The sequence below is a fragment of the Theobroma umbraticum genome, unplaced genomic scaffold (assembly GCF_002168275.2).
Source record: "Theobroma umbraticum cultivar Fairchild unplaced genomic scaffold, ASM216827v3 scaffold_4.1, whole genome shotgun sequence".
In the NCBI taxonomy this organism is placed as follows: Eukaryota; Viridiplantae; Streptophyta; class Magnoliopsida; order Malvales; family Malvaceae; genus Theobroma; species Theobroma umbraticum.
Window position 1 is genome coordinate 7234879 of NW_018397258.1, and position 10640 is coordinate 7245518.

Here is a 10640-nt window from a genome sequence, read left to right on the forward strand (position 1 = left end):
GGAAGAAATTATAATTTTAAAGTGTTTCTTTTGGCATGTGTTTTTCAGCAATTGAAAGAAACGGACAAAAGATGTAGCTAAGACATCATGAAGCATAAACTATAAAAGATTAGTACTATTCTGTCCTTTTGCAAATCTTACAAAAAAAAAAGGCATATATAAAAATATAGAGATATATAAAGCCCCACATATTTAACATTTTTAGGAGGGAATCTAGTGGCAGGCAAAATTGCACCTGATTGCCACTTCTTGTGATGTGAAATGGCAGAGTCAACCTGCTCAAAAATGGTTGCAACAGTAACTAACCATACTGAACCCTTCCATTTTCTCCCTTGGTACAGTTGCGCAGAGAGAGAATTGCTGAAAGAATCAGAGCATTGCAGGAACTTGTTCCTAGTGTTAATAAGGTGAGTTCCTTTTTTATTAAGTGATAAATTTACTTGTAAAATGACTTGCATATTTCAGATATATTTTTGGGCAACATTGTGAGTAAGTACTATTTTCTTATATTGGAACTTTATCCTCAAATGAAGGTAATGCTGTTGTTATGTTGGAAGGAAAAATAAGATGATGAATCAGGAAAAAAGATCTTATGCGTAATCTTTTTCTTCCAAATATTAAGGAGCATGCTCTTATTGAAAGCAGGGAACCGTAATCTATAAATGCTGTCTGTCACTGATCTTATCAGCCCCTAACTGCTGATCTGCCCCATCTTGTCGTATAACCTTGCAATAGTTTTATGACTAACCTTGTCATATAAAAGCTTTAAAACTGTTTAACTTTACTATTGTTTGAGGGTTCTCCACTTCCTTAGGCTCATTTCCCAACTAACTTTATTGTCCGTTAGTCAAATTGTGTACAGATATTGAATGGATTGATATCCTAATTCCAAAGCTAGTAACTTAATAACTTTACAGTTGACTATTGTTGTTTAACCTAGCTAAGTTGATTATTGTTATAGGGATCTCTTTGAGACATGGGTGACATTATGGTAGATTTGTGTGTCTTGGGAGGTAAACCATGAGAAAGTTTAGCTATGTATAATGCATCTTACTCCGTTTAGTAGTGACATATGTTTCTTTGTGCAGACTGATAGAGCGGCCATGCTTGATGAAATTGTAGATTATGTGAAGTTCCTGAGGCTCCAAGTTAAGGTATCATTAACTCTACTTACCTGTTTAATTTCCATATTTCTTATTCAGATTTTGCTTTACTGCATATTGTATTGCTGCTCATGTTTATGAATCAGTCTATGATATTGTATTAGATGAATGTGCCTTGTAATTCAGAAGTTTCCCCCCATCAACATATTTGGGTCAGTGTTGGTTGATATGCATCTGCATACTCCTTTTTGCCTAAACACTGCAAAAGCATCACTGAATTTGTCCTGTCGAGCTTTTGCTTGTTTCTCAAGGAATACAAGTTAGAAGAGGAAGTTTTAGTGAATGTTTTTAAGGGCTTGGAATTTGTTTTCCCTTATTGCTACAGTAGAAAATTGATTCATGCTATTATAGTATATATTTTACTTCTTCAAAGGGTGACAATGACATTGCCACCTTTTTGGTAATGGGATTCTCCCACTGTATGCGTATGTTCTATTTAATGGTTTGCTTAGGATCATGTAATCCATCTAAGGAAATGAAGAGAAAAGAAAGATCATTCTGATTTGAAATGTTTTGTTCCCTCGTATTAATATGTGATTTATTCAACAGGTCTTGAGCATGAGTAGGTTGGGCGGAGCTGGTGCAGTGGCACCACTTGTAACGGACATCCCACTATCATCAGTTGAGGTAATAAACAAGTAATCATGCATATGTCGGACATTTTATATGTATTTGGCTATTCAGTCGGCAATTGAGATTCCTAATATTATACGCTACACCAGGATGAAAGTGGTGAGGGTGGCAGAAACCAACCGGCATGGGAGAAGTGGTCAAATGATGGAACAGAGCGACAGGTAGCTAAGCTCATGGAAGAAAATGTTGGAGCTGCCATGCAGTTCCTTCAATCAAAGGCGCTTTGCATCATGCCCATTTCACTGGCCACTGCAATTTACCACACACAACCACCAGATACCTCCTCTATTGTTAAGCCGGAAGCAAATCCTCCTGCATAGGCCTGAGAAAAAAGGGCACGCATCCCACGGGCCATCCTGGGTCCCGCACTTTATTTGTCCTATTCTAAGCGCCCACGAAATAAGTTGTTTGCTGGCTTCAAATTGCAATCAAAGTCAGATGCCATAGCTCTTGCTTTTTGCCTTTCTTTCCAGCTTTCTTTCTTTCCTTTATTTTTTTCAAAACAGGGTTTGATGTCAATGCCTTAAAAAATAGAGGCAGGCCCTTGATGTCTTGACAAGTTCAAGTAAAGGAGAAGGATTGTCAAAGCTCACTTGATATGCTCTTCTTTTTTGTATCAAAGGTGGGGGTAGTGGACAATGATGGAAGCACTTTTGTAGTGGGGCTCTGATTTTTGGTTTAGTGGGTTGTGGGACCTGCAAAAAGAGATAGATGGGTATATATAAAATATTATATATATATATTATTGTAACAGTGTATTTTCAGAGGAAAGGAATGCAGAAGTAGAATGGATAATGGTTGGCTCTTCCAAAATGCTTGTTGTTATAGTCCAACCGATACTTGATAGTGCTTACTTTGTTTAAGGGGGAGCGTGGGTCATGTTTCCAAAAGTAATTTGACTTCCTTGTCCCAAATTCTACTGAATCATTATTGGACGGAGAGAAAAAAGAGACAATAGGCGGGCATGAGGGCCGGCCTCACTCTTGAGGCGTCCTCTGTCTTTGTATGTATTATTAGGATCTCATTTTTAGTGTTTAACAGTCAGCCACCAACTAAAGTTGTAAATTTGGGCATAATCCCATCCCATCCCAAAACCAAGGACGTTTTCAAGTTTATCCCAGCGCTTGCTGCAGCACTCAATTCCAGTGTTGTTCAACTTCCAAAAACATTCAAGGCATTCCAATGCCACAATTAGGGCCTGCTTCCATCCAAGATTTTTTATCCAAAACACTGACATCAATCATCTCATAATTTATGACAAGTTGAAATTGCATGAAAAATTCAACGGATGTCACATTGGTAGGGAAAATACAAAAAATGGTGGGTTGAGCTTTGACAAATTAATTCAACAAGAACATACACCCCAGACAAGCCTGGCAACATCCAAGCTTTTGCATTATTGGAGATACCATTGGCACGTTAATTTTAGCAGGCATCAAGATCTCGGCATGGGGGAGGTTTTGGATCACTTAGCAAAGTGGTATTTCCTCCTTCTGGTCCACTCTTTGTACGCTTAGGATTTTGAGTGCCAGGCTGATATATAGTAGAGAAATTAAAACATCCGTTAGTGATATCACTGTGCAAATAAAAATGATCAAACTCAAACAACCCAGATGCTTACCGGTGGCTTCTCTCCCCTTCTTAACATCTCAACTATCTCAACAACTCGTTGTGGAGTAACATCTTCCTGCATTAAACATTAAATGCCCAAATTAAATTCCAGCAGGTTTCTATCAGTCAATGACGCCAAATATATGGTAAATAGGGCAAATTGAGAGGAATTTTCAGGAACCCACATAGTAATTATAAGTATATCCTTCAGATCCATTAGAGTAATCAGCAACCGTGATCATGGGAGCATTAACACAACATCCCTGCAGAAAAGCAATTAGTAAAATGTCAAACTTGTCAGTAGAGTAAAGAAAAAAATGTTACATACCATAGACGTTTATCTCCAGATTGCATTTTATCTTACAACTACCATTACTTGAGGACAAGTAGCAACACATGGATAATTAGGTAGGCCATGCCTAAAATACCCTATAGGTTACTGAGTAGAGGTTTTCATCCAGTGCAAACTGAACTAGGAAATTTCCAGCATCCTAGCTAGAAACCCTTTTCATGCATCTGTTCTCCAGATATCCTCTGGGACCACTAGCCATAAATTGATAAATGCATTATTGCCATGCCAACTTTTTATATACCAGCAAAAACTACGCAAAAGTTAATCAAAAGATACAGATCCAGATAGGTAAACATGTAAAGGAAAAGACTTACCATGCATTCCATTTCTCCAACAGAGAATAGACCATCCTTTGTTACCTCTGCACAACAGAAACAATAGAAACTTAATCTTCAATAATATTTAAATTTTCAAACTGTCACATGAGCATTGGGTGATGTAAAATAAAAGTACAAATAATATGTTTACCAAACTTACCATTGCGCTTAACCCCCAAGTGTTTCAATAAGGCTTCTTCAATTTCTCGTGAGCCACGTATCATACAAGGTGTTGTGCCACAAACCAATAGATGGTACTTGCCAACCTGAAAAGCAAATGAATAAACTCATATAGGTACTGCAACTTAGTTAATTAAAAAAGGTACATAAAAGAGGTCTCAAGGTGCAAAACAAAAATGTAAATCTGACCTTTGACCGGTTGAACATTGAATAAAATGTTGCAACCTCATATACACGAATAGGAGCAACTTCTATAACCTTTGCCACCTGTGCAATTCGGTACATATTTGATTAGAAATAATATTCATTTAGCTTTTGCTCTAAAAAGGGGCTGCACCACTCTAATTAGCAGCATGAAAATTCAGCAGATGTTAGTTAAGGCAACAAAGATTTCATTTGCTTAGCTACAAAAGAAAATCTACAGACCTACCAGTATTACATTTCATGCAGAAATTTAACAACTGGGTGATGCATAATGAACTAACACCTTTTTAATATTATGACTCACCTAAGTAATAAGCAATTGTAATTTCAATAAGGAAATGGTCTAGCCAATAACCACTCGCACTCTTTATGTAATTTCAGATAAAGGAACACTAGTTATCAGCAAGAAAAATACTAAAATCATACAATTAATTATTTCAGTCTTTTAATCAAATTGAACCTCAGCCGAGGCAGTGCTTTGAGAAAATTATCTTGCTATGGAATCCTACACTTGCATCAACTTTTCTTTTTTATAGGTCCTATACTAACACCAACCTGTTAACAACTGAGTGATGCATAATGAACTAATACCTTTTTAATATTGTGACTCACCTAAATGCTAAGCGATTGTTGTTTCAGTAATAAAAAGGTCTAGCCAATAACCACTCTTTATGTGATTTCAGATATAGGAACACTAGTTATCAGCAAGACGAATGTTAAAATCATACAATTAAATATTTCAGTCTTTTAATCAAATTGAAGCTCAGCCCAAATAGTTGTAGAGAAAATTATCTTGCTTTGGACTCCTACAATCAACTTTTCTTTTTTATAGGTCCTAAACTAACATCAACTTGAATCTTCAATAACATCAAATTATACATTAACAGGAGATCAGGAACTAATATTACAGTAATAACATGCTTCACTTTCCCCTTTTACCATGCACACGCCAATAAGAGTAAAAGTTCAGGTCATTTGCATAATCCAGCATTAACTGCTGTCTGATATCCATCACAGAATTCTAGCATGGACTTTGCCTACGACAATGATAAAGAGTAGCTATGTACATGGTAATATTGTGGAGACAAAATATAAGCAACTTGCTGGTGTGGCCAACAGTCTAGTTATCCCTCTCTTAGAATTAATAGCAGGTAGATGTATCTAATCTGCCACATACTGGCTCAACTTCACCAGCAATAGGGAGTATGCATAAAAGCCATTCCCTCTGGCCAAAATTTACTCATAAAAAGTACTTAAAAAGACATCAATATGATGATAGAGAAGGACAATCATACCAAAATGTGATTTGGAAAATATTTTTTAAGTATTTAAAGGTTAGATTAAGCACAAAAAAAAAATCTAAAAGCAACTCTTTTCTATTAGGTTTAGCATTAGAGCATACAAAATAAACCATACAGCATGAAAAGATATGTCTGTTCAATAGAACAATAAAAGTTTTACCCCAATCTAACAAATCTAATCCCTTGAAAGTTTGTGATGCATTTTGGCTTAAAAAGGCACATTCATTACACACCAAAACCTTCAGCTGGCTCAGAACTAGCACTGCCCACAACCTAGCAACGGAACTAGTGGAATGACATGGTCAAAACTAGCATTAAGGCAAAAAATACTATAATTTTCCTCCCAAAGTGGTTAGTTTTCATGTCTAATTCTTCATATTATCTATATATCACTGGATTTCTGACATTTGAAAATACCAATTCAAGAATATTTAATGCATGCCCCAAATGAATATAAATTAAGAGAATTTACGCAACATACTGCATTCATGGCGGAAACAGGAAGCCACCCTCCATGCTGCTGCTGTGCAAGATCTAACAAAGGAATAACTGCAGATTGCTTGTAGTTGGATGGATAATGAGACAGTATCTCCTTGGCCTATGGATAAATTGAGATTAGAATAGTAACTACCTTTGGATTTTAAAAAATGTTACAAATTGCTAAGCAACTAACAATCCCTCTGATAAAAGTGAACCAATCCAAATTTCATACAATTTAAACTAGAAAGACGTTACAAGAAGAGAAAAAAAAAACACTATTCTACATTTCTGATGGAATTCTAAGAACACACCAGCCTTCTACAACCGAAGATAAAATGCGATTCCTTAAGTTCATATATGTTGTCAAAGAAAAATTAATGGCATTTGATTTCAATATATTAAATTTATTGAAGTTTACGGAAAAACCTCAAATTTGTCTCTTGCTACTATCCGGTCATAAATTTATCAACTTTACTTAGTCCCAGATCCCAATTCACTGACGTCAAAGTCAAGGCTTTTCAATCTACAATGATGATAAATGGTAACCTATAACTCAAACTGTAAGCATTTAAACAAACCTTTTCTTTATTTGCCTCGGAAAATTCCCATGGAAGGTCGGGACTGTTATCTGGGCTATCAATGTGCTGCAGCAAAAAAAAAAAATACACCAAATTCAATGAATCAACTCTCTATTCCACTGTAATAATTTTAGGTGGAAAAGGGGGGAAACTTTGCAGTGTAATATAAAATAAAAAAACATATATTTATTGCAGGGAAGATTGGGACGTACATAGTTCAAGGCAGTGGAGAAGGATCGACACGCCTGCGGAACAGAAAAAAGGCGAAATTGAGATCGAGAGGTGGTTGGATGAGCAGAAAGCGAGGGAAAATGAAGGGGAGAAATAGGGGGAAAACCTGAGCAGATTGACGGAAAGCTTGACGGATCTCGAGAACACGCTGGGACGCGAGGCGAGCAAGCATTTTGGGGGAGACCCTCCTTCGTTAAACTCAACCAAATACTGAAGAGTAAAAAGAAGAGAGTTGGGAAGAACACGGACAAGAACAAGAGGTTGCATAAAACTAACTAATTACAAGTGCTCAATTCCTAACATTTACGCTTTGGGAGCGTGTTTCCTTTTGGGCCTCCCATAAAATGGTTTGCTCTTCGGACTTGGCCTTTTTGAAACTAGCCTGATTATGATATCTAATAATCAATTTTAAATAATAAAATTATAAATAATTATTTTGAATATTAAATTTTAATTATTTCTTTGTTTATAAAGTCTTTGTAATTAATATAATACTTATTAAAATTCATTAATTTTTTTAAATATGATTTTAAAATTTAATTTTTTATGAACTAATTTTAATTTATTAAATTAATTTTAATTAATAATATACATAAAAATTAGTTTTAATTTATTTTAATCAAGTATTTAATCAACATCTTTATTTTTAAATACCTTTTTTGTCATATTCCATCCTTTTAAAAAGGTATGATGTTATTGCAAAACAGAAGAAGGTAAACTCAAGCTGCCCACAAGGCACAAGTTTGGTCCAGTATTCCAAGTCCATTTATTAAGAACAAGTCAGACGCCAGCCCAACACAACCGGCCCAGTAGACAGCAAAATCTTTGTTCTTGAGCATTTGGGACAACTCCATCAAACTTAAACCCTTCCCAGAATCCAAGATAACCGAGGCCGGCGAAGACACGAAAGCGTTTCTCTTTCTGCAGTTTTGCTTTCAGCTTCTACTTCGCAGCTTGGCGCCAACCCTGCACGAAAGATAAAGAGAAAGAGCAGCGATGGCGTTTGGGCAAACGCTAATATCAAGCAGAAACCTCTTATTCACCGTCCCAAGAAACCCTCACACAAACATCATCTCCCTATCTCCGACTCCCCAATACTCGTCTTTTTCCCTCACTAAACGACCGCGTTCCTTTCGAACGCTGAAATGCTCTGTCGATTACAGAGACCAAAACTACAACCTTCAAGTAACGTACCCAAAACCCCCAGAAATCCCGTGGAGCAAGGACCTTTGTAATGCGGTGCATCTCATCGGCAATGTCGGCGCCGCCGTCGAAATGAAGCACTTACCATCCGGTAAAGTCCTGGCGTGGACTCGACTTGCCGTCAAGAAATCCTCTACCGACACCACATGGTAATTTTTTTATTTGCTCTTGGGGAAAATGAAAATTCAGCCCCAAAATGTGCCTTATTACACAAATTTCTCATTTTGTTTATCTTTTTTTAAAAAAAAAAAATTGTTTAGGATTAATTTGACATTCTGGGATGAGCTGGCGAATACTGCGTATCAGCATGTAGAGAAAGGGCAACAAATATATGTTTGCGGTCGGTTGGTTTCCGATACGGTTGAAAGTGACGATGGCAAACAACAGACTTATTACAAGGTCCTCACAATTACTATAATCCTTTTATTTTTCTTTGGCTCATTGAAGATTTGAATTAAATTCTTATTGTGTTTCTTATTTTTGGTATCACATTATAGATAGTTGTCCAACAATTAAATTTTGTGGAAAGGAACTCCTCCTCTGTGGCATCATATGATCGTGGCTTTAGTATGATGCCTAGTAAGTCATATTTCCCAATTCGCTGAAACACATTCTGAACAAATAACGATTCGATTTTTTGTCTTCTTATTGTTTTTCTTTTAACATTGGGTTTAATCATGGCAGATAGGAAATTTGGCGGTAACGTTGTGAATAATATGGGCTCTATTGAGGAACTATGGCAAGCTTTTTTCGCCAATCCTACAGAATGGTGGGATAATAGGAAGAACAAGGTAGTTGTTCAGCAGTCTCATTTGAATTCAGAAGATCATTGCATCATGTCTGATGTGGTTGTGCTTTGATATGTACATATCTACCTTTAAGATTTAATGCAATTACAAGAATTAGGCTACAGGCATTGCTTTGCCGATAATGCTTTACATGCACCAAGATCATATTACAATTTTGTAAAAACTAACCTAAGAAATGTTTGAGTCAAAACAAGAATTTGCTTTCTGGACTCTGGAGTTAGATGGATGAGTTTCATCTTTCATGGTTTGATTATATTACACCAATAGAATTGAATGCTTTGCCATTGAAGTATTTTGCTAGCACTTTCTATTAATTTTTAACTCAGTGTTGTTTCATCGATGTACAGAGGAGTCCAAAATATCCAGATTTTAAGCACAAGGATACTGGAGAAGCTCTATGGATTGAAGGTAGGAATAATCCTCACTGGGTGAAGTCCCAATTGGAGATACTAGACTCCAGAATGAGCTCTTTCCAAGATGAGGATGAAAGGATGCATGCTTCAACGGCCGGTGATAATCTCATGCCTTTCTAATGGCTTATTCTACTGTGTTTGTGAAGTTGCTCTAAGTTGAGTACCATTGGCATGGTGCTCACATATTGCATGAGGAAATTTTGTAAGTCTTGATAGCCCTCACATTTATAGTCTGTTTTGTAAAACTTGCATCGTCTGCAAGTTCTAGTTTCATATGCTTTTGTTTGACCTTTTGAATTTCTGTAATATGATTAATTATGTTTGTCAGTGTAATAGATTTGTCTTTTGGTGGCCTTCCTCTGTAATTACCATGAAGAAATTGATGATTCACTAATTAATTCAATTGCTTGAACCTGGTTCTTGACTCTGATAATGTAGCACACATGGTATGCATGAGCACCAAATTGGATCTAATTTCTTTTATTGATATTGAAGAGTAGAAATAAGAACTTAATAAGTTTCTGGTTTTTTGCCCTCTTTCCTCCTCTCCCAATATCTGGGTGATAGATGTTGGAACTCTACCACATTCTACTACCCTATTCTGCCCATTGGATCCCAAGGCTGATACAAGATCTCAATCTATATTTTTTCATTCAATTTATACTTTAATGTGGCTTTGAAGTTAATTGAATTGCATCTCCCTTATATTTTCAACCTCCAGTTTAAACTCAATTCCTGTTATATATTGTCTAACTTAAATGTTCTCAACTTTTTAGTTTTCTTATTATTTTTCATCCTATTTATTTAGTATATGTATTGTGCCATCAAATTTTAGGAAATCAAATGTAGACAGTTTTAGTTCAAAGCTTGGCTTCACACCAGTCATTCCTTTTCTGGACTGGACATACTGAATTTTGATTATTCGACGTTGTTAATTTCTGTCATTTCTCCTTCAATAAACAGCAGTTCAAAATGCATCTGAGCATTTGGCTCATTGGTTGGTGCATAATCTCCTAACTAAAGAGCAGGGCTGGAATCCCTCCTCTAATTATAGGGAAAAAAAAAGCAGCAGTTCAAGATGAAATCTGTCCCCTGTCCTGGTTGTCAAGCCTGCTAGAATCCTGTTTTAGACATGCATTAGTATAAATCTGACACAGATAATATG

The 10640-nt window shown here is 36.2% G+C and overlaps 3 protein-coding genes across 3 annotated transcripts in view; 2 read left to right on the plus strand and 1 right to left on the minus strand.

Moving 5' to 3' along the window:
* The window catches only part of LOC110413456 (transcription factor UNE12-like), a 5098-nt gene extending 2405 nt beyond the window's left edge, over window positions 1–2693 (plus strand). The window contains exons 3-6 of the mRNA XM_021424270.2: window positions 342–407; window positions 1089–1154; window positions 1713–1790; window positions 1886–2693. Of these exons, the coding sequence (XP_021279945.1) occupies window positions 342–407; window positions 1089–1154; window positions 1713–1790; window positions 1886–2116 (441 nt within the window). The 3' untranslated portion in view covers window positions 2117–2693. The remainder of the gene's footprint in view (window positions 1–341; window positions 408–1088; window positions 1155–1712; window positions 1791–1885) is intronic.
* Window positions 2694–2973: 280 nt separating this feature from the next.
* On the minus strand, window positions 2974–7360 carry LOC110413457 (NADH-ubiquinone oxidoreductase 24 kDa subunit). Its single transcript, XM_021424271.2, has 10 exons — window positions 7157–7360; window positions 7032–7064; window positions 6820–6885; window positions 6243–6359; window positions 4446–4523; window positions 4237–4342; window positions 4074–4120; window positions 3593–3670; window positions 3418–3483; window positions 2974–3329 (listed from the first exon to the last, which is right to left on the minus strand). Exons 1-10 carry the CDS (start codon window positions 7220–7222, stop codon window positions 3222–3224), a joined length of 765 nt encoding a protein of 254 aa, XP_021279946.1. The 5' UTR covers window positions 7223–7360; the 3' UTR covers window positions 2974–3221.
* Window positions 7361–7900: 540 nt separating this feature from the next.
* LOC110414078 (protein OSB1, mitochondrial-like) lies at window positions 7901–9921 on the plus strand. Its single transcript, XM_021425144.1, has 5 exons — window positions 7901–8402; window positions 8514–8652; window positions 8751–8832; window positions 8938–9044; window positions 9410–9921. Exons 1-5 carry the CDS (start codon window positions 8047–8049, stop codon window positions 9593–9595), a joined length of 870 nt encoding a protein of 289 aa, XP_021280819.1. The 5' UTR covers window positions 7901–8046; the 3' UTR covers window positions 9596–9921.
* Window positions 9922–10640: the final 719 nt, after the last annotated feature.